This window comes from Corvus kubaryi, unplaced genomic scaffold, assembly GCF_017639235.1.
Source record: "Corvus kubaryi isolate FWS band 111438036 unplaced genomic scaffold, C.kubaryi_AGA036_p1.0 37149, whole genome shotgun sequence".
Lineage (NCBI taxonomy): Eukaryota > Metazoa > Chordata > Aves > Passeriformes > Corvidae > Corvus > Corvus kubaryi.
The window spans coordinates 458,722-481,819 of record NW_024581039.1 but is presented as its reverse complement, the minus strand read 5'-3'; the positions used below and the strand labels follow the sequence as shown (position 1 = coordinate 481,819).

The 23,098-nt window shown below is 45.1% G+C and overlaps 1 protein-coding gene across 9 annotated transcripts in view; it reads right to left on the bottom strand.

Moving 5' to 3' along the window:
• The window catches only part of NEDD4L (NEDD4 like E3 ubiquitin protein ligase), a 103,805-nt gene that overhangs the window by 28,957 nt on the left and 51,750 nt on the right, over positions 1-23,098 (bottom strand). For 4 of the 9 annotated variants that reach the window (XM_042021525.1, XM_042021524.1, XM_042021527.1 and 1 more), the window contains exon 5: positions 22,174-22,227. In XM_042021525.1, coding sequence (XP_041877459.1) covers positions 22,174-22,227 — 54 coding nt within the window. Of the gene's footprint in view, positions 1-17,803; positions 19,234-22,173; positions 22,228-23,098 lie in introns of those variants that run through there. The other 5 variants (XM_042021521.1, XM_042021522.1, XM_042021519.1 and 2 more) reach the window with 4 other exon arrangements.

The window sequence follows — 23,098 nt, the reverse complement described above, 5'->3', positions numbered from 1 at the left end:
GGAGTGGCAGGGTTCAGGCACCTGACTTTCTTTCTAGATACACCGATAATACAGAAAAGCATCTGTGTGCCATGGAGGGAGATAAGGACAAGTAGCATAAGTAATAACTGCTGGAAGAAAAAAGATACTAGCTTAAAATAGATTTTGGACCAAGTAATACATGTTTAATATCCCTTTGTAGTAGAGTTTGTATGTATTTTACTGATGATCTCATTAAAGATCAAGATTAGAAGACAGCCATCACTAAGGGCAATGGGACAAGGAAACACTTCATTAAGTGTAATCAGTAGACAGCGACTGAAAAAGCTTTAAAATCCAACAGAACTACTTGGAAATTCTAACTTGTGCCAAACACCTCAGAATGTGAAACAACTGCTCAGCATAGGAGATTTAGGTGATAAGGTGACACTCCCAAGCCAAATCCATGTAAAAATTAGGCTGCAATTTGGCACCTATCCAAGCTGCAAGCCAGGAAGAAAAGTCTGGGATAAAGTTGCAGCACCCTAAAAGCCCTTAGTCTCCAAAACAGCAGAGAAAGGAAAAACATCCCTTGACACTTCGGTACAAAGCAGTACACTTAGCTGAGCTGCAGGATTGTATACATGCACCTCAGCTTTACTTGGGATGACACAAAATGGGAGTCACATTTAGAAGAAAAGTACGAATAAACTATTGTATTGATGTTCATTTCAAACGCTGAAGCTTGTTGTTTTCCAGAAGGGAAAGTGCCAATAGTTAACAGCTCATCTGTTAGTGGCTTGCTCATTTCAGCTCTGGAATAAAAGGTAAATATTACCTCAGATGCGCACCCTTTATTTAACCTGACCTCTAAGAGTGGTGAAATGTACTATTCACCATAAGGTAAAACAGACATTACAGTTAGGCAATAGCTGAGCACACGAGCAATTACAACAGGCAACTGAAGTCCACTTAGCTTTATTCCAGCCTGAATAGAAATCAGAAGTTAGAAAACAGCAGAGCTACAACAGGTCGGTCAGGACTTTGACTAAAAGGTCACACAAACAACGTGAAGGATCTGCAGGAGTGGGCAGGTGTCACAGAGATTAAGACCTTTAGCTACGTGTAAAATACTATTAAGCCCCCCCAAACGTGTACACAAGCTGACACCTCCAACATATGCAGTTCTCCCAAGGAAAGGCTCTACTGCTGCCATGCAGTACCAGGCTAAGCTGCAATCCTGTGCTTGTCTGGTGGTTCCTAAGACCAACATCAGGACAGCTCTCCCAGCAGCCCTGGTCCTGGACTCTTCCTGCCTGTTTCCAAACCTGGACCAATACACCACGTTGTTACAACTGATCACCAATAGTGCAGAACAAACTCCTGAAAGTGCCTGAAAATTTCATAATGTCCAAACAGCAGTAAAAAAAAAAAGAACTTTAGCTGCAGCAACACTTGATAAATATATACTTAATTCTGCCAGCCGCACAACGGACTCTTGAGAATCTGAAGGCTGTTCTTCCATGCCAGTGGATTCACATCAGTGACACAGACTGGTAGAGGCACCAGCCAGGGTACTGTGAGAGCTTTAGGAGCTCTCCCCTGGCGTGCAGTACCTCCAACACCAAGGGGCTGTTATGGGACTGGTGCAGGCAGGTGATTGTAGAACTGTGTGACTCAGGTGTTCACAAGAAACTGCAAATAGTGTATAAACAGCTGCATCCAGTCATTTACTGAGTAAACACGAGAAAATCATTTAGATACAGGCCTGACTGAGGTGCCAGTTCCAGTCCATGCAAGGAAATCCCCATTTATATCACTGCAATTAGCATGCAGTGACAGAAGCAGGATCATTCCTGATTCCTGATCCCAGGCCTTCTGCCGGTGTCCTCCCTGGCACCGCAGCACCTTGCACCTTCCCTCGCTCTTGCGTCACCTACACCAAGAAATGCAGCTGGGTTTGAATCCAGAACATTAACTGCCTGCTGTCCTCCAGACTGACTCCATGAGCAGTGCCACTGGCATAACTGAGAAGGATGGTGGCACAGCACGGCAGCAGGAGCCAAAGCAGGAGTGGGAGGTTGGGAATGATCCCAAAGGGGCTCCCATGGAACGCCCCTGTGTGAAAACGTCATCACCTTGGCCTGGGAACCAGCAACACCTGCAAACCACAGAGCCATGGCCCATCCAAACTGAAGCACTGGACAGAGACAGGGACAAGATGTGAAAAGAAGAACAGGCTAAAAGGTCCCCCAGAACCTGTGTTGCTGCCAGCTGACACCCCAGGGATGTGGAGCTGAGTGCGGAGCACTGTGGGTACAGAGCTCTCAGAGGTGCTTTGATTCCCTGTCCAGATACCAGGCTGGGTAATAACACTCCACCCACCTACAGTTCCCTTGGCATTTTGAGATGATCAGGATGTTCCCAGCTTCCTGACCTGAAAATTGTTGCGTACTATTTCTGGGCACTGTTTAAACAGATGTCGCATTCCAACCCAGATATTGCTTAATTTCAGAGCAGGCAGACATGATCCCTACAGTAAATTTAACTGTTTTTTTAATGCCTTAAAGTAAACCAGAGTTTGCACCTTTCTCAGACCACAACCACCCTGTGCCATGCTTCAGTACACAACTATGTGCCTAAATTATTATCCAGGTGGAAACAGCCTGCTGAGGTTCAGAGTCCATCTTCTCTTTACATTTATTCTAAATATATTACAGCCATGTTATTCCCAAACTTTTCAAATCACTGCAGTCCTGGTGGGTAACACTGAATGTGATGAGAGCAGCTGTGAAGGATGCTCATGGGTACACCACGTGGTATGTGTGCCAGCAGTGGTTTGGTGGGAGACAGGAGAGGGGGACAGGGAACCCAGCCCTTGGGGACATGGCAGCTGGCTTTAACCTGCTGATCCTGACAGCCAAAGGCCAACGGCACCGTGGAAAGTGGGATAAACCCACCTGGCAAAGCCAAATCCCAGGCTGTCAAGAGGGCATCCCCACCTCCACTGAGCACTCAGCAGCCACCCTGGTAGAACGAAAGTGAAAAATTAAGCACAAATTAAGCCAATTTTCCTGATATAGTACTTAAACCCTGCACTTGAGATGTGATGTGCCATCACTGCCATGTCCTGGAAAACTACTCCAGGAGCAGTCCAGACTGTCTGGCTCAGACAGCACCACGTTTCCCAGCACAAATACAACAGAGCTGCACAGATCAACAGGAAAAATATAAGAGCAGAAAACACTGCTGCCTTCCCAGAGAGCTACAGGAAATCACACATCTCACCTGGAGAGAAAACTCTTCTGAACTGTACCTTTACCAAAGGCTTTAAAAGTGAAAAGGACCCCAAAAAATCAAAGAGGATTTCTGTTCACATAAGTATTGTTAATTATTAAAAAAACCCCAAAAAACTAGCAGCAAAACACAGTTTTGTTAATTGAAACAAAGCACATTTAACTGCTGTTGACTAAAATGTTAAAGTATTAATTCGCCATCACAGATGTCTCTCTACATCTAAGGCTTATCAACTCCCAGATCTCATTCTCATGAATAAAGCTACAACAATACTTTTATGATATTCCTCTGATGAAATGAATACTAAAATTTTTAGCTGGCAAGTTTCAGCAATTTTTCTTCTTACTAACTGAACTGCAATAAAACTCTTTTCATTTATATAAACTTTCAGAAATTCTGCCACTTGCCACTGTCACTGCTTCCTTCTTAAGCAAAATATTTTCAGCAGCATTTCCCAAGCATAACTAAAATTCCATTTTTCATTTGCTAATAATGGCAACTTACTATACTTTTGCAGTGGATCTCTGCAACGTGGCTATGATATTTTTACTGATATTTTCTTAATCAAAAATACTGCACTGTAACCATGGAAAAAACCCTAACTGATGTGTGTGTAGGGGTGGTTTTCCTATTCCAAACCTCTAAGCGCAGGTAGAACAAACTACACAGGTGGGTTATTTCCTAAAAAACGATCTCCTGTTATTCCTTCCTACTGGAGTAAACAAACGCTGGCTTTTCCTCCGGGCAGCTTAATACAACAGTGTCAGATTACAGTTTCCCTGATGCCTTCCCTCTCAACTTTCATTTTACGACCCAATTACTGCCCACCGGGGTGTCAGTGCCACGCACTGAGCACAGGGAAGGACGAGGCACTACAGGAGGCTCCCAGTGTCACACACACCCCTGGCTCTCCAACCTGGGACACCACAGAACCAGGGAACACGCAGGCAGCCCCGGGAGCCAAACCAGAACTGAGATTTATGAATTATGTCCTCAGCTGCAACTTCCCAGATGAGGCAGTGGTGCTCCAAAATCATCACAGCTGAGGGAGAAATGTCTCCTTCCTCGCGCACATGGACAACCACAGCTGGAGCAGTTCTTAAACGGATTAAGCAAATTGCAAGACGTAAGCATCAATTATTCAAATTCTGAATTATTTCTCTTGCATTGCCTCTGCTTATTTAAACATAACAAAAACCACCCAGCACCTACACCAAGATCTGATATACTCCTGAAACACAGTAACAGCCAAAAAAACTCTGGACAATGTCAGGGGAAAAGCAACCAGTTCAGCCTTATTCTGCTCACTACAGGAAAATGGCTTCCTACTGAGAGCTGCCCATTGTAATTGAAGGTGCGAGACACAGGAGGGCTGCAAACAGGAGGCTGCTCCTCGCTCTCGGTTATCAAAGCCTCCCTGTCTGTGATGGACAGAGCAAATATCTACTATTATTACCATAGCCACATTACCAACAGCCTCTGGAAAGACGGGAATCCATTCCTCCTTAGACACTGAACAGACCAAATACGGAAGAAGGAGTAGCCATGGCAGGAAGAAGGAGTTGATGCCCAAGATACTTAAGACAGACCTGAGCTGTGAGAGTATGTGGAAAATAGGAACAGACTCAATGTACAGAAGTGAAAGAACAGGTAGAAAGTGTAGAACAAAGTAAATGTGTTAGGACAGCTTCTATCCCATGTTCTGTAAGAAATTAAGGAGTTATTGAAAAAAACCTCTCAGAACAAAAATTAAACTATCTTCTTATGAAGTTTCATTGTAACTTCACAAGAAAGAATATTGAGACACAATGGAATGGGCTCAGATTCCCAATGCAATAGTCAGTAAGCACCACTAAGTTCTAAACATTCTGCACAATAATCTGCTTTGCGGAGTAACAGAAACCCCTGCCGTCTCCAATCCATGTAAGTGCAGCCTGTGATACCCACACAGCACCCCCATAACAGTCCCAGAGCTGCAGCACGGGCAGGAGCACAGACCTCAGGACACTGCTGACATGGCCAGAGAAGCTCATGTCTCTGAACCCACACGTAAACGTGTGGCAGTTCATGCGCAGAGCTCTGCAACAGCAGAGGCCAACCTTCCCCTGCCCACTCCATGCACTTTCTGTCACAGCAGGAGAAGGGCACTGCTCCAAGAACAGTTTTCCAAAGAACTCTGGCTGAGACTCTTTGCTCAGAGCCCTCAAGCCACCTTCCTTACCTGAGTTACAGAGCCAGAACATAATGGAAGAAAGTAACAGACTCATATCAAGTTTGGGAAATGCTGCTCTTCAAAAGAGCGAAGAAACGTGTTTTATGAAGCAGCAGCAAAGTACATCGAGTACGTGCAGAGCTGCAGCACGCGGTGTGTAACACAAACACCTGCATACTTCTTGACAGCTGAGGAGTTAAAAGGTACAGAATTTCAAAAACCATGGCATTCCAAGATGAGAAACTGTAGATGTGAGGCCAGCTTGGTAAAGCCAGCAAGCAAAATGAAGGCAGGTTTACAGCAGGAGGATTGTTCCAAGGAAGGGGGGCTGGTGGCTCTCCAAAGCACAAACAGCTGCATTTTACTACTTGGAACCTGCACAGAGGTCCCCAAATTCTTCATTTGCTCAGCCTCATCCTTGGCATTGCTCCTGCCTGGGGGGGTGCCCAGAGCACACTGCAGCACTACGTGCTCCTGCAGAGCAAATGCGGCTGCCCCACAGCGCCCCTGAAACCCAAGGACTCCCAAAAAGCATTCCCAGAGGGAAGGGCACCTGGAGCTAGGACCTGCTCCTGCAGATCCTGGCAAGCAGGTGACAGAGGCTGGGGAAGCTCTGCTATGCTGTGCAGCACTGAGCAGAACAAAAGGAGTATAATTAGCTGGCAAATCGCTCATTAATGTTGTCTTGCTGCAGACACCACGAACTATTCAAACAGACCTCTTATTGTCTCCACTACCATTTCTTCCTCTCTCCTCTGCACTAATCTAATCCTACCTTTTCCTTCTGCTCAAAGAAATGTCCTACTTTCTCTGCTTCTTTTTCTCATCAACAGCAGTTCAGATTTTTGGATATATTCAGACTTTTGGATTCCACTATACATCTGTCATGACCAATTTTTCTGTGTAAGTGCTTTCTTGGCAGAAAGCAATTAATAAATACAACCCTCAGAAAAGCCAACTACTGTAAGACTAGAAGTGCTCCAGTGTGCTAGGGGGATTTGTATTCCCCCTAAAGCTATTCCACTGCTTCTAATATATCCTGGAGAACTACAGCAACTGAGATCTGAAGGACTTGAGATGCAGAATACATGCAGCTCTTGCAAGTGTGCTGGGAGATAAGCAGCAGGATAGCTGGTTTTAACAGGAAGGTTAAAAATGGTCATCACCTTCTTTGGGAACACTTTCACCTCCTCTTGCTTCTTGAAGAAGGTAGCTGAGAAAGAAGAAAAGTGTTCAGACTGCAACTTCTGTGGGAATTGAACAGAGACAAAACTGAAGAAATCCATAATTTCTCTCTTAAAATCAGTCAAAAATGGAACTGCTGTTTTTAATAAACAGCTTGAAAAATAGAGGGATCAGTGGTGCATCACTTCCAGAGGCCTAACGTGTATAAATTCTGCACAGACATGCTGAGTAAGCAAAACCATGCACTTTGGAAATTTTCTAAGTACTGATTCTTCTCTCTGCAGCTCTTCCATGATTGTAGTCAAATTCACTGGCATTCTTCATACAAATTAGAATAATTCTCATGTCAAGAACTCTGCAGAAAAGAACTGCTCCTGAAGAACAATGAAATTTTAGTCATCCATCACACCCATCACACTGACGTAACATCCTTTATTACTGAGCACTATTCCTGAATTTGCTCTCCTTGATATGTACACTGCTTATTGCACAGCAGCACTAAAATAATATAAAATGACTCATGGCGAAATAAAAGTCCTCAGTTTTCCATTCAGCAGAGACACTAATTTCTGCCATTCCACCCTCTCCTTATCCACACCACGCACTGGGGCATCAGCCACTCCCAACAGTTCAGAACAGCCTCAAACACCCGCAGTAATCCCCACTGTAACCTGAGTATGACACCCCAAGCTCACAGGACCAGGGACAGTTTGGAACCAAATGTTTATCTGACCCCTCATGAACCCCCAATGAAACCCTTAGGGGCACACCAACAACAGCTCACATTTATACAAGCTGTGATTCCCATGCCGGTGTGGTGGTTGTGTCCAGCTCACTAAGTGAGCTCCCTGTGTGCTGAGCTGAACGTGTGTCTGGGGAAGCTGAGGGTGCACATCTTTATCAGCAACAGTCCAGAAAACTGCAGTTTAAGTCAACCTCAGTAATAATGTAGGATTAGGCCTTCGTTTAAAAACGACATCCTAAAACTGCAGCAGTGCTGTGAAAACTCTGCTCTCCCCAACAGCATGCAAGTGCCCTATAAATTGCCAGGGATGACTGGGAGCAGCAGCCCCAGCCAGCACCTTTGCCAAGTGTCCAGCTCTGTTACATCAGGAGCATCACCACACTTTTCTGGATCATGATGCAGTGCTTTAGGTATGTGGGCTGAGGTTAAACAACAGAGAAGCGGTGGTAGGGAAATCAAAGTCATGAAAGGCTCTGCAGGCAGGGAAATGAGATTGCTGGAATGGAAGCGGGGAAGGCATGCTGACATTTATTCAGCCTGAATTTTCTAAAGGTACTAAGTACGTTCTTTCAACTGGCTGATCCCAGCAGCACTTATACTCAAGAAGGCATTAGGCCTGGCAATATGTGACATCCTATTTTTGCTTTAATGATTTTCCTAATGTTATGGAAAAAAACAAGATCCACTCTAAGAATTCTAAAGGCCACTTTTCTGTGACACGAGACTGTGTTCTGCTGGGTAATAATCAGGATCTTGAGGGGAAACATGGCTGTGCCCTGACCAGAACAGTAAGGTACTTCATGCTTAGGCCACCGACATGCTAATCAGTGGACATTAACTAGTCCTAATATCTGAAAATTAATCATTGTTTACACCTAAACATGTTCAAGCTCTTTTTCTTTGCTGAGACCAAGAACCCTCACACCTGCTCAATCTTCAAGGTTAGAAACAATGCATTTGTTTGTAACAAAAAGGAGAGCCAAGATTACATTGACTATTTCATGTGGATCAGTCGCTAATATTTGCCAGATTTTTTTATGGTGGGTAATTTAAATTGCAGTCAGTTAAAAATCCAGTGGGTAACTGGTAATATGAACTCTCTGGGTGAAAAATAAAGAACACAGGAAAAAGTTTGAAAAGTTTGTTACACACTTTTTTTTTTTTTAAATCTGTTTGTATTCTGGAATTCTGCACAATGATTTGATTAGAGCCAAAACCAGAAAAGCCAGAACTCCAGGACTATCTGCTGCAAATGTCTGGTCAGAACTGCTAATCCCCATCAAATTCAGGAGCAGAACAAAAGGCAAGGAAGAGCTCTGTTCAGCTCCAAGCTCCCAGGAATCCTCTGCAGGAGCCTGCCTGTGCTGGGCAGGGAACACATGGTGCCAACTCCCACATCAGCTCCGTGGAGAATGGAGCCGGCGCTGACAACTGGCGGCTCCGCATTCTTTCCTCCCTCCTCTTCCCGCATCTGTTTTGGCTGCACCTGGCACAAGGAACCCAAGTGATGTCAGCTGCCCAATCTGGCCCTCTGGAACTGCTGGAGACACAAACACTGCCCAGCACAGCCAGCTCGGCACCTGGGGGCACGAGGAACCGTCCCACCTGCTTCGGCTGCCATCCCCTCCCGGGCCTTCCTGAGCAGTGGCAGGGAACTGTCAGGAAAAAACAGGCATGACTGAGACATTTCAAAGAGATCAGGTCCTTCAGTGGGATAAAGATGCATCAATTCAATGGGAAATGAAAGTATCTTACATTTTTACGTATAGGCTGGCAAAAGTTGGGCAATTGGTTAATTGCACTGAATTCTTAGGATTTACAAGCTTAGACAGGGGGGGCAACCAAAGCCCCTACAGAAACCCTTCTCCCCCTCCTCTTTTTAATTTAACCTTAGTTGAGGGACAACAAAATATCCAAACCCCAACACAATGCAACATTAATTCCCTAAGAAAAAAACACTGCGAGGTTAACTGGGGGGATGGCAAGAGCAAGAGTAGACTGATTTCAGCTCTCTCACTAAATATTAAGCAGGTAAGGTTTGCTTCCTTTAAGACATTTGCATTAGGGCGCTGTTGCAAGGCCAAAAAGATATTAAAGAATGGTGACATCAGACCAAAACAAATCTATTAAAACCAGTTCCCACAGTGAAATGGTTCCTGGAAGGTTTTCCCTACTCAGCCACATTTGCAAACAACAAAAAAATTGTATTTCACTTGCTCAGTTAAGATCAGATATTTTTACACAGTAAATTAAAAACATGTAGTAGATCTCAAATAACGTCACTACGAATTAAGTGATTTCTGAAAACCTCTTTTGCGTTCTTCATGTGTTACTAAACCCTTTCAGAAATTGCTGGTATCCTTACATCAGAGACGAGGCAACCGCTCAAAAAGGGAGATATCATTTCTTTCATTATGCAATTTTTATGCACAGAGCTGACTCACAAAAGTATATTTAGGCCCTGGATAACATCCAAGCTAATAATTAATTATGTTTTAAACTACTTGATGTGCAATTCCTAATATTTCTCATTTTACCTGTTCTTTTTTAATGCTGTAGCTGTGACTGCACATCACTGACCGGTGAGCAAAAAGGGCAGAAACAAGGAGAGACACTGACTATTCGATGGACACACGGTAAGAGACAGAAGCAACCACAGAGTTGGCATCAGATTTGTTTTCTAAAATTCATGATCAGAAGATTAGTCTTTAAATAAAACATCTTCGAGGTGGCTTGCTGAACAACAATCTCACAGTACTGTTCATCCTGGAATCAGGAGAAAATCTTCAACATACTTCCAAATGTAATTCAACAGAGTAAGCAAATATTCAGTATATAGCCAACTCACTGCCACAGAACCAGCAGAGCCTGTCTTTGCATAGGGGTATCAGCCCCAGGAACACCAGGAAAACGCAGATGGATTTGCAGGTTTTCCTTCCCTGATGGCTGCCATGCAAATAGAAGCAACCTTTTGGGAGCACAGACTGTTCTTCCAGATGCACAACCGTCCTGAGCACATTCCCTTCCTTTGGCAGCACTCCTGCACAACACTCTTTCCCACACAGGCATGGTCAGACAAAGCTCAGTTTACAGCTCAGAGGGGTTTGGATCTTCCTTTCCCCTTTGTCCACAGGGATGAACGGCAACACTCGAGACAAAGCTGACAGATACGTCAGGCCATGGACATCCAGAGCTGAAGCTCTCTCTTACTGAAGATAAAACTCTCACAACAAAGTTGTAAAAATTCTTCTCTAGAATCCATAAAATACAGCCTGGAAGTTGCTATTTCCAACCCAGGCTGAAAGGGAAGCTGCAGCTTTCCACCAGAGCACCGACAGCTCTGGACTCACACCACAGAACACGGTGCAGTTTTTATTTTATTTGAACAACTCATCTCACTCCTTTGCCTTCAGCTCTGGAACTAGCTTCTTCCACACACCCTTTTAATTTTTTCATTCCTTTTGGAGACAAAAACCCTCCTGGTCATCATGCTGGTTTAATTAATTTATTTTTCTGTACATAACTGCTGACTTTTGGGAGCTCCCAATGCCTTTCCGGTAGATGAAAAGATGGGTAAAAGCATGGGACTTCAGATGAAGGGATGCAGTAATAAATTTTACAATGAGATTTAATCTGGAAACTAACTACACAGGGTAGATTTAGCTTTGGAATAGATGCTGAAATAGAAACTTCAGTTCACGTGCACAACTTCTGATCTGTTTATGTGTACAAAACATGCATATTCCCAAACTCATCATTACTTGACAGCTTTTCTCAAATAGAAAACCAGCTGAACAGCACAAAAAGCAATCAAGACTCTCTGTCTGGTTTCTTATCTGTAATTTTCTGTGGCTAGATCTGCACCAAGGCAGCTCTGGCTGGCACCTGCAGCGTTAAACCCGTGTCAGCATTTCCATTATAAATTCTCCACTTTAGAGATTGCTGTGTACCCAAACTCACATACAGTTTTTCCATGCAGGAGCAAAGAGTTTATTACTGCTATTTTAAAAAGTGATACTTTTTCCATCTCTGCTGCTCAAAGTTTCATCCTGGTTTCTTCACAGAGAAATACCAACAGATACAGTTTTCAGGGAGAAAAAGAAAAATGCTTGACACAAAATTCAGAACAGTTTCCCAGGGAGCTCTGGGAATGTGGAGGGATGAGGTAAAAAGACAGCACTGCCAATTCTTGACTCTCCGAAACCTTACTAAAATTACAGATGAGTTTCTTGATTCTGCAAGCTAATTTACACTACCTGCCATGAATTATTTGTCCTCTGCTCATAGGAGATGAAAAAAACCACCAAAATCTATTCAGGTCCTTGGTACTTCCCATCTTGAAAACCAGCTCCTGCTCTGCCTGGGTTTGAGCGTGCCCACCTGCCCCCTCCCCAACAGCCAGAATGGTTCAGAACAGATCTGCAAGTTGATGGACACTAGAATTAAGAAGAGGGGCATGTGATTCCTCATTGAGGAGAGAAGAACTGATTTTGTCCTTAACAGAAAAGCTAAAGAGACCCAAGGGATGGAATTCATCATCCTCTATCTGCAGCTGTCAACAAAGTCCTTATCCGCAGAGAGCAGAGGCTCTCCAGATGGTGATCTGCACTCCTTGCAGAGCAAGTGGAGAGCCAGGAAATTCACAGCACTATTCATTTAAACCATTTAAACCTCCAGCTAAGGCCACATGAATTATTTTCTAGAAATGCCTGTTAGAATCCAGGCAGCAACCCCTGAAGTAGGACTGCAAGCTCAGATATGTGCAATCCAGAAGGAAAAGCCCTTGAGCTGCTTCAGTCCTGTGCAGCTCTGAGGAGAACGCAGCCCCTGGATGGTGCCCAGCACCTGCCACACACCTGCCTCCCAAGAATGTCAGAGCGCAGGTGAGCTGTACCAATCCAGCCGGCCTGGAAGGGACACACTGACAGAAGGAAGACCTGGAGTACTGCATACAGATTAGGGTTCTCAGTGAAAGAAAGATGTGCACCTGCTGGAGTGGGTCCAGAGGAGGCCATGGAGATGCCCCAAGGGCTGGAGCCCCTGTGCTCTGGAGCCAGGCTGGGAGAGCTGGGGGTGTTCAGCTGGAGAAGAGAAGGCTCCAGGGAGGCCTCAGAGCCCTTTCCAGTGCCTAAAGAGGGCCTACAAAAAGGTGGGAGAGCAACTTTTTACAGAGGCACACAGTGACAGGGCAAGGGGGGGATCGTTTTAAACTAAAAGGGGAGAGATTTAGATCAGATACTAGGCAGAAATTCTCTACTCAAGAGGGTGGTGAGACTGGCACAGAGTGCCCAGAGAAGCTGTGGCTGCCCCTGGATCCCTGGAAGTGTGCAAGGCCAGGCTGGACAGGGCTTGGAGCAGCCTGGGACAGTGGAAGGTGTCCCTGCCTGTGGCAGGATGAACTTTAAAGTCCCTTCCAACCCAAACCACCCTGATTCTGAGCAAGTCTCCAAAGACCAGTTTGCTTTCACTCCGCATGTCAGATCCTAATGGAGTAACTGCTGCTTCCAGTATCATCCACAGGGAAACAGGCCAGGCAGATAAGCAGTTAGATACAAGTTCCTTAGGAACAGGATTTGTCCCATTTTTGTCTATTTATTCCTTGGACTTGGCAGACATTTAGATTTGGGGTTCAGGAACCATACGCGAACCCACACCAACTCAACTCCTAAAAGCGTACCGGCGGGGGACCAGCGTCTCTGGACATCAGGAGATGAATGATTTAAATGAAGAGCTGAACACTGCTGGTGACTGATCACGGGAGTGGCACAGGCAAGAAGGGTAACACTAGAGGAGAAAACCAAGATCCCTCCCTAAACTGCATTAACCACCAAATAACAGTTACCTCTGGTCATGGTGATTTGAAGGGGTGAAAATCCCTTTTTGTTTTATTGAATCAATGAAGATTCCTATCAGTTTTCCTTGTGCTGATCAGCAAAACACAAAGCATTTGGTGTCTTGTAATAACTCAGGAAAGAGCCAGAGCTTACTCTGAAACATAGACATTTATTTTTAATCACACTGTTCACTTTATGTACTAAAGTAGAAAAACAGAATATTAACCTGGAACTGAATTTCATACCAATCAAAATCTCTCTCTTACTTTGCAAATGACACTGGTGAAAAACTTGAACAAAGTTGTTACTGCACTGCCCTTTCAATTGTCCCCAGAGGCAGCGCTTTAAAAATGACGGCTGAGCACAGGGCCAGCACAGCCATGTGCTGCCTCATCACTCCAGCTGGATGAGCCATGGGGTGGAACTGCTTGCTACGGAATTCTTCTTTTCCAACCCACTGGATCCAAGAAAGACAAGAAATTGGAAACACATGGATAAGGACAGAGAATGCTGTCCCCAAGGCTTCCATATCATAAACTATGAATATCTTGGAGCATAGCACGTCAAAAGCTTTTGACCCAAATCAGGCTAACAGTAAACACCAATGTATAGGGTGAGTTATTAGGCATGTTTTCCCTTTCATTTGATAATATGTGATATAGTACATCACAATCACATCCCTTTCCTGACAGTTCCTGACTACATCCACAGCTGATGGGCCAGCTAGACAGCCTATTCTGCAGGAAGAATCTGTACGCACTCCTGAACAGAGCTCCCTGTAGAGCTGATGTCAACCACAGTCCAACCAAGGCAGAAATCCTGCAGGAAGCTTTCCCTGTGCAAGAAAGTCTACAGAAATGCTGAGTTCTTTAGACATTTCTAATCCTGGACAGGGCAGAAACATGTGTATTTTATATATTCATGACTTAACATTAGCTATACTATGTTCATAACATACTACACTGGACACCAGAAAACAGTCCCCAGCAGCTCCTCTAAGTCCATCAGCAAAACCCACTGACCTACTTTCTCTTAGGTCAAACTCACAAATAGACAAACCTCAATATGAATAAACTGATTCCACTCACAGGTCTCACAGTGAGATAGAAAAGAGGATGGTTCCAGGTTTTAAACTTGCCTTGTAGTAGTGATTTTCTGCATGAATTGCTATCTATTCTTTCCAACGTTTTGCCCTGGTTGAAGTCTTTTCCAAACCACAGGATGTCACATAGGTACAAAGAGGTTACCAGCAACCTTTTTGTGCTGAAGGGGTGTCACTGAAACCAACAAAAATGGGGAGTGGAATGAAAGGACTAAGAAAGCATCCATCCCCTCTAGAAAAATAAACTGTCAAAATCCACTGTGAACAGAATACATTATGATATGACTCTGAAAAAGAGTAAATGTTTTTCCTCACCTCCATTGCAGTCATGTAATTGTCAGAGAAGGACTCCAGCAAACACAGCTTTTCCCCTACACAGCTTTGTTAACAGCAGCTGGCTCTGCTCTGGGTGATAAAAATGACCTCTGACCATCACTGGCACATCTCAAGTCAAGCAAGGCACGTCCAGGGATGTCACAGCCCTTGGGAGTGGCAGAGCCTGGGAGCAGCACGTGCAGTACTTTAATTCCACTGAGTTCCACATTCTTCAAATGAATTTTTTAACCACTTCCATGGAGTCTGTATGAAAGCCATCATGTGCATGGCACATGTTCACCCAATTGTGCTTCCACTTTGATAGAAAGGAAGTGTTGCCAGAGCAGTGTTTTAGCCAGAGCTCAGGCAGTCAGTCTCTGGTTTGCCATGACAGCTGGGATGAGGCAGCCACCTTTGGTGTCCCCACGCCAGACTGCCAGGTACGCTGCAATGCAGCACTCTGGCCTTTGCGACTGCTGAGCTGCCTTTACCAGAGGATCCCAGGATGGGGTGGGTTGCAAGGGATCATCTTGTTCCAGCCCTCTGCCATGGGCAGGGATAGCTTCCACTAGAGGAAGGTTCCCATCCCCTTATCTGAGCTTGCTCTTTTTGGTTGATGCATCACAATCCCAGCTGGGATCTTTGGAGCATAAATAGATTCTCTGTACTTTCATAACAATATTTATTCTAAAATTATTTCTAAGAAAGGAGAGGAAGAGCTGAGCTGTGAGAAATGCAGGCTTGCAGAACGCAGAGGTGCTGCTTCTGTTTGTTTACTAAATATAATTCAGTCCTACTCCTGCAACACTTTGTTACGGCACATTGTATTTTGCTCACAAAGATGCCTTTGTCAGCTCTCTCCAACAGTTGTCCAATACATTTTTGAAATGTTTCCCACAAATCCAGCTCTGCACTCAGAGTCCCCAATGATAAACAACAGCAGTACGTGGGATATGCACAGTGCACAGACATTCTATTGCATGGAATATAAAAAAATCAGAGCAGGCAAAAGAATTTGCAACAAGGCTTCCAAATAAAATTTTTCACGGTTTGACATGAGCTCCGCCTTTACTTAATATTTTACTCTGCCTGGTAATGAAAGACATCCTGCCTGCCCCAAAGCACTTGTCTAAAAGAGCAGATATTTGAAAGGTCACAACCACTCGGAGCAGCAGGACTGCAGACGCCCGCTCAGATGTTTGCTCTGAGATAAATCAGGCTGCAGCAGCTGCTGCTCCCAGCCCTGGCCCAGGCCCTATATCAATCACATACACATAAACTTCTTGCACTGGGACACACCACAATTATTTTTTCATGCTATCAACTGTAAACCATGGCAACCTCTTCCCTCAGCTTAAGAAATCAGATATTTCAGGCACTCCTGATACTCACATCATAGATCTTCCAAACAAACTTCTGTGGGACAGATTAAAAATGGCACCTTAACAAGAAATGTTCTGTGGTCAAAAAATACAACAAAACTTGCACCAAAACGCTTCCCTTCCCCACACTACCCACGGCATCCTGCTCAGTCCGTCACCTATACCCACAGTATTTCTGCATTTACTACAAAGATGAGAAACACCACAAAAAAGGTTTAAGTTTCAATTAGTTCTTTTCCTTTGAGAGCTTTTGCCCTGCAGGATACAGTGCCACGTGGGCTGAGTGCCTCTGTGCCTGCCATGCTGCACGGCTGCCTCAATCCATTCCTCACGGTCGCTCAAACCAAGAGCACGGAGGAACAAATTTCCTCATTCTCCTCTGGAAACACAGAAGCATGTCTTTGGTAAGGGAAAAATTTTTCCTACAGGAGATCCTCTAGGAAAATGAGAACTGCTGCACAGACCCCAGGGCACATCTCTGCAAACCTCTGCTGCCTCTGTGCTAGGTCTGGCATCCCACAGCTACTTATAGAACTGGCTGTGGTGGGTCTCCATGAACAGCTGATCTTGGAGAGGAACAACGGATAGTAAATAGAAAAGGGAAAATCAGGCACACTTTTTTCTGCTCCCTGATGTGTCCTGGAACCAAACCTGTACCAGCAAGGGATTTCTTTTTATTTTACTCTTTTGAAGAGCTCCAAAGAAGGTTAAACCAGAAAAACATGGAGCTCATAAGCTTTTCCACGGGAAAGCTGCAGAGTCACCCCTGGCCTTGCTGCAGGGAGCAGCTGTCCCTGTGCTGCATTTCAGCGCCTGAGAGCACAGGAGCCATGGAGCCTGAAATCTCCTCGGTGACTGTACCACAGCTGGAGCCGGAGCTCGCTAAGCTAAATACAGCATCTCTGAGCTGGGAACTCGAGTGGGCCGTGTTGGATTGCACGGCAAAGCAATTTAAGCAAATGACTAATCTAAACCCTTCAGTTTCGTTCCTACTTTGGGCTTTGAAAAAGTGGCTGGAAAACATCAACCATCAATCCTCACCCGCTGTAACAAAGCAAACACAGGAGATTAATTTTGCCATCCTAACACCGAATCAAGGCAAATCCAAACAAGACTGTTTACTGAGCTATGCCAAGCCACTTGGACTTGGATCAGGACTTGTGGCATACGAAAAGTATGATATGTTCTTCACTTCCAGAAGGAGGACAAAAAAAACCTACTATAACAAAGATTTTTTTTTTCCCCCCAGACTTCTTGGTACCTTAACTAAGCCAGTATTTTGATTGAAATTACCCTAAGATTCCCACAGTCTTAGCAACTATTTCATTACAATACAAATTTTTAAAGTGTGTAGAGGTACACGTGTGTTCATCACACTTAGAAAGTGCCGAAGTACTTGTTTTTAAAACCAAGACTGCATGAATAGCTCTTCATGCAGCAAGGTCTCAGCCAACTAAACTAACAGGAACACTTAATTTGCTATTTGAAGGCTCTGATTTTAAAAAATCTTTCCAGCTGACGTAACAGTGAATTAAGAAACATGTGACAGTAAGATCTGAAAATATTACACTGGATGTAATCATAACTGAGAGCAAAGTTACATTAGATTAGAAATAAAGATGATTCGTGGCTTGCTCCAGAGAAATGCAGAACATTCCAGCACTAACAATGGAAGTGCTGCAGTTGGCTCTAGTCTGGCAGCCTTTGTAAGGCAATCCGTGTTTTACCAGCACACGTACTTCACCAGCACAGCACACTCAGCATTGTACTTACTGCAGTGCCAGCTGCTGTAGGACCAGGGGTGCTGTGACCCTCTTTACCAACACCCTGACTTTGTTCTTCAGGCCCACGTGTGACAAGAATCCTGAAGTGCTGCTGCCTCGTGTTTTGATCTGGTCTGATTTTAAACAAGCATCCCTGCCCTTGAGGCATCCGCTCTACTGAATTGCTTCTAGGTATTTCTGCCCTGTTCCTGCCATTTCCAGGCAGTTCCGAATTCAGCCCATCAGCTATGGGGCTAATTGCTTCTGTTGGTGGCTGGACAGGGTAGGAAGTACTCCTTTCCAGCCGTATCCGAGGGTACCTGACCAATCTGTCCCCTTTTGTTCCAGTAAAGCCAAAGTTACATCCACCTCCTGAGCCTGTACCACTTGTCTGTGGCTGCTGTAACTGGAGAACAAAGAACTTTTTCCCTGAATTTGCTGACAGATCCGGCACATGCTGCAGGGACCAACGCCGGGGTTCAGGGGTGGGAGCGTTATTTGGAGCCTCAGGACCAAAGGGAAGTACAGTAACTTGAGGCACATCTGCACTTGAGGCCCGATGCTGAATCCTCACACCACTTATGTTTAAACCTGAAGCCGCTTCACCTGCTTCTTCTCGTTGGGCAGCCAGCGAAGCCTCCTCACTCTGGTTATTAGTAGGAATACTACGAAATACTCTACGGTTACAGGAAACAGTTCCATCTGTCTGTTGCCCCAACTCTTCCATCGGCCTGGGTGGAGAACTTTCAGGAGTCACCTGCGGACTGCTCGGAGAAGAGTGGTTTTCAACAGGGGATGCATAATGCTCCCTGAAGTCCGAGAATTTACAGGGAAGCGTCTCCTCCGGAGATTCCAGGGCTGTGCACTCGTCGGTGCAGCCGTTGGCAGCTTTGCGCTGGAGCGAGATCTGCATGGACGAGCTCCTGGTGGGGCGCGTGTCGATGCCGTTCAGCAGCTGCGGGATAAACATGGATGTGCTCCTTTTCAAGGAGCCCACTTCTTGCAAATCTCCGTCACCGCCGTAATCCGCTCCGTGCCGTGAGAACGCGTGAGGGCTGCTTCTCCTCGGCAAGGTGTGGAATGCCATGAAAAAGTCATCTTCTCTCTCCCGGGCAAGGATCTCCGATTCAGGGGCTGTGTTGCTTCTCCCAGAGCCAAAATGAAACCGCAGCCGATGGGCCATGGTTTTACAGAGAGGGGAAAAGGAGAGGGAGAACAGCAACAATTCAGGCACTGCCAGAAGTTAAAAACCAAAGACATAAACTCGAAGAAAAAGTGTCCCATCTGCCAAACGGTTAGCACTGCAGCCCTGGGAGCGACAGATAGCAGAAATAGCCCAAGTGGCAAGCAGCATTCCAGGCATGATTGGGCAGGAGCAGTCAGCGCTCCTACACACACGGTGACATAGGGTAGGATGGTAGGAGTCACGTGGCCTGGTTCCCCCTCTCCAATGTAAGCGTGTGGCGAGTTTGTTTTTTCCTTTTTTTTTTTTTTTTTTTTTTTTAATGCCAGCAAGAGCCTGAAACAGCACCTTCCCAGCTGCTCCTTTTCCATCAGGGAGGAGCGGCCCCAGCGGGACAGCTCTCGCAGCTGACTGAGGCAGCAAACACACTCAGCACTGCTATAAATCTAAACCACATCAGATTCACACGGCACACTTGGAGAAAGCACTCGCAGAAAAATGTAACTACAACAAAACCACTTCCATTTTGTGTTAAAAGTTTAAGTCAACACCACATGCAAATGAGGACAATTCTTTCAAGCATAACATTTTGGTGCGTTACAGCTCTGGGCTGTCATGGCAGAAGAGGAATAAATATAGCATGGTTATGCTTTCAATTTTAACCATGCTCATAACACAATTAAGCAACAACCTTTTTCCCTTTAAAAAGCCCCAGCAGCAATATAACCTGCACTGCTCTTTGAGTAACTACAAACAAAGCAACCATACCTCTGGCAAAGACCTCTCACACAGTAAAACCAGCAGAAATGTGCAGGAGAGCAGGACACAAAGCTCCTTTTCCAGATTTACCAGGCAGTACAGGTGAGGGAAAAGCAGAGCTGGGTGTTGCATGCCCATTTGTACTGATTTGTCTCAGACCCTGCGCAGAACTGCCCGCTCCTGGCTGGCCTCCAGTGAGGGAGTCAGCAATGCCACCACATGTGGCACTGCCAGCACGGAGCACAGTTATGTTCTCTGAGAGCCAGAAGAGCTCAGGAGAAGGACAGGCAGACAGGATACACCAGAACATGAACCAGTCACCCTAAGTCGGCTCTGCTACAATGCAGATACTCAGTGCCCTGAGGGCACTCACACGTGAAGGGTGCGTGCACTTCTTAGCACACACCAGAAAAGAAAGTGGTTACCCATAAGAGCAGCTCCATCTCAGGGCCTGGACAGCTGTTCCCTGCAAGAATTGGAAAGCCTAAATCTTGTCAACAGCTCTGAAAATCTTTATGTGGCGGGTCAGTCCTCTGCCTAGACAAATGAAATCCACTTGCAAGCAGCTTGCTTTCAAAAGCCAGAAAATTACCAATCCCAAGAGCAATGGCAGCTCAAACTGATCAAACTGCCAGCAGCCAGCACAATCCCCCATTTTTTTATGTGGATTATGAGCCACAACAAAAATGGGACTAGCTTCCACGCAGCAATGGTCCTGGAGATTGCCTTGCAGAAGCACAGGTATTGGTATCATTTCATCTTATTTTTCAGCTAAAACGTATTACTCAAGAACACGTTCTCTGCACCCAAAATGAAGCTGCATCACATTTACTCTGTTGAGATTGGGGAACAGAAAGGCAAGGACACCTGCAGAGACAGAGTGCACTTTGGTAATTTGGGAAGCGGGAACAAAGTCCTTCCAATAAGAGCCATTTAAGTATTGACAATAAGTATGTCAGAGTAAAGCCAAAATAATCAGTTCAGTGTCTCCTCATTCTACAAACACAACCTGATGGAAGCCTGCTACTCCAAACCCCCCAAAGTAGCTGCCTTGCCATAGGCCTCCTGGAAGGAAAGCAATGGCTCCTAACCCCAGGTGCTGCCTTGGCCAGGAGGTTCCAAGCCCAAGGACAGACTGACTTTGGAGGTAGGACCAGAAGGAGAACACACACAAATCGGTTCAACAATAAAAAGTGCTGAAACTGCCAGGGTAAGGCCAGTACTGCGCACCCAAACTTGAAAACCCAAAGGAATATGCCTGAAATGGGTATCCCAAACCTGTCATTCCCCAGCTGTCACTGTATACAAATTTTTCCTCTAACCCATGTCCCCGTTCCCATGGCACCTTTGCGTTCCAATGGCACATGGCAGTTTGAACAGTGCAAGTGGTCATTTATGATCATTATATACAAATAAATACACTCCCAGTCAGCCCACTGTAGAGGCACAGTGCCACTGGTTCACCAATTTACTTCCTCCTGAGGAAAGATTGAGTCATTGGGCTTCCAACTCCTCTTTCTCCCCAGATTACAGCTTGTGTGGTTTCCTTTGCTCTTTATTTATCAGCAAGTCAGAAGGCAAGAACCTGTTTGTTGAAGACAGATGTTTTTACACTGGGTTTTTTAAAATGAAAGCATCCTTGCAACTCTGATCCTCATTTTCAGAAAGTGAACAAGTTTAGTAAAGGTTGTACCGCCCCCAGCCCAGAGAACATTAATTCCTGAGCTCATGAACAGAGAGATGGTGTTACAATGTTCAAAAGGCAAACCCCCAAGAGCCATCCACCAGTGTGCCACTGCACCGGCATGTTTAACCCCAGATGTACAGAGAACACTGTCACTTATCCCATGAATCATAACTACAACAAAAGCAAGCAAAAGTCAGAGGTGAAAAGCCTCCTCCAGAAGAGCTACTGTATCGGCCAAATGCAGGCAGACTAAACCCACTAACATGTGAGCATTGTGAGGCAGAGAACTGAAACCCAACAGAGCATCATTCTGCCACGACCTCAAACCTTCACACGTGCCTCATGAGCACAAGGTGCAGCTCTGGTAACCACCTCCCAAAGCAAGATGCAGAAGCATTAAAGGACTACAAAGGCACACTAAAATGGTCAGGGGCTGAAGGAGCTGCTTTATCAGCGACTAAAAAGGTCAGGACTTAATTGGTTTGCAGTGGAGAGGCCTACAGAAGGACAGAGCGAGGGTTTTGCAGTCAGAGGGCTGGGTGAGGAGGACTATTTTGGTCTGACCCAGCAGGGCACTACTTTAGTGCCCTTTTAGTCCCAAACCCAAATGGTTTTTATGCATCTATCCGCATTTCTTGGCACGCTCACTGAAACAACAGTCTAAAGACACCTTTAAGCTGTGTTGTATTTCCATCAGCTGCGGCACACAGAGCCTTGTGATTGGTGTAACACAACCAAGACAAGCACTCACCAGTCTGTTTTCATCAAACACCTCGAACAGGAGCCGATGGTTGGTTGGGTTTACCTGGGAGAAAATCCAAATGTCACTGGAAGTTCAGTAGCTGGACAATAACAGTATCTGCGTACTAGCTCAGGCAGCAATTAAACCAAGGCAACCAGGACAGGACTAACAGCTCTGATGTAAATCTTTACTTAAACTGGAGCACCAAAACCTTGCAGCAACTGGGAAGAGCCTGGCAGTTGACATGAAAGCTTTCATTTGCTGTGCTCAGTTACTGCATTTCCCTGGCAGAGGACCCCCAGTCCCAGGCTGGACAGATTATCAGGGCTCCTTCACTAAGCGATTGATTGATTTACGAGGAGCAGAGTTTTGCTGCATTTCCTTCAGAATTTCACATTCAGATATGTTTCTGACTGTCCATCGCTCACCATTCTCTAGCCCATTTAGCATACATGGTCTTGGAACACTCAACAGAAGTCTCCCCAACACCTGAAAACAGCAAATATACCTCCAGAGACTTATCTGCATTTACTTAAATTGAAGCAGAAAGACTGCCAACATTTAAAAGGACAAAAACAAACATAAAAAGAACTCTGTCAGGAAAACAAAACAGCTGCTATTCAACAACAAAAAGTTTTATAGTGTTTGATCCAGTTGATATATTTTTTCAGAAAGCCTTTGCAAGCCAGGTTACTATGACCAGCACATTTAATTAAGAAAATTTAGAAATAATATACCACGATGCACTGATAATGCTATGGGCTGGCAATGGACTTGTCAGTTTTGAGAAAATCAGAGAACTGTGACACACAAAAGAGGGTCTAAATTACTTGATAGATCCCATTATTGCTTAGGACTGTCAAGATGTTTTAACAGAGCTTCTATGAACCATACCAGAGGTTTTGCAGCACTTTTGTGCATTCCCTTTCCCTGA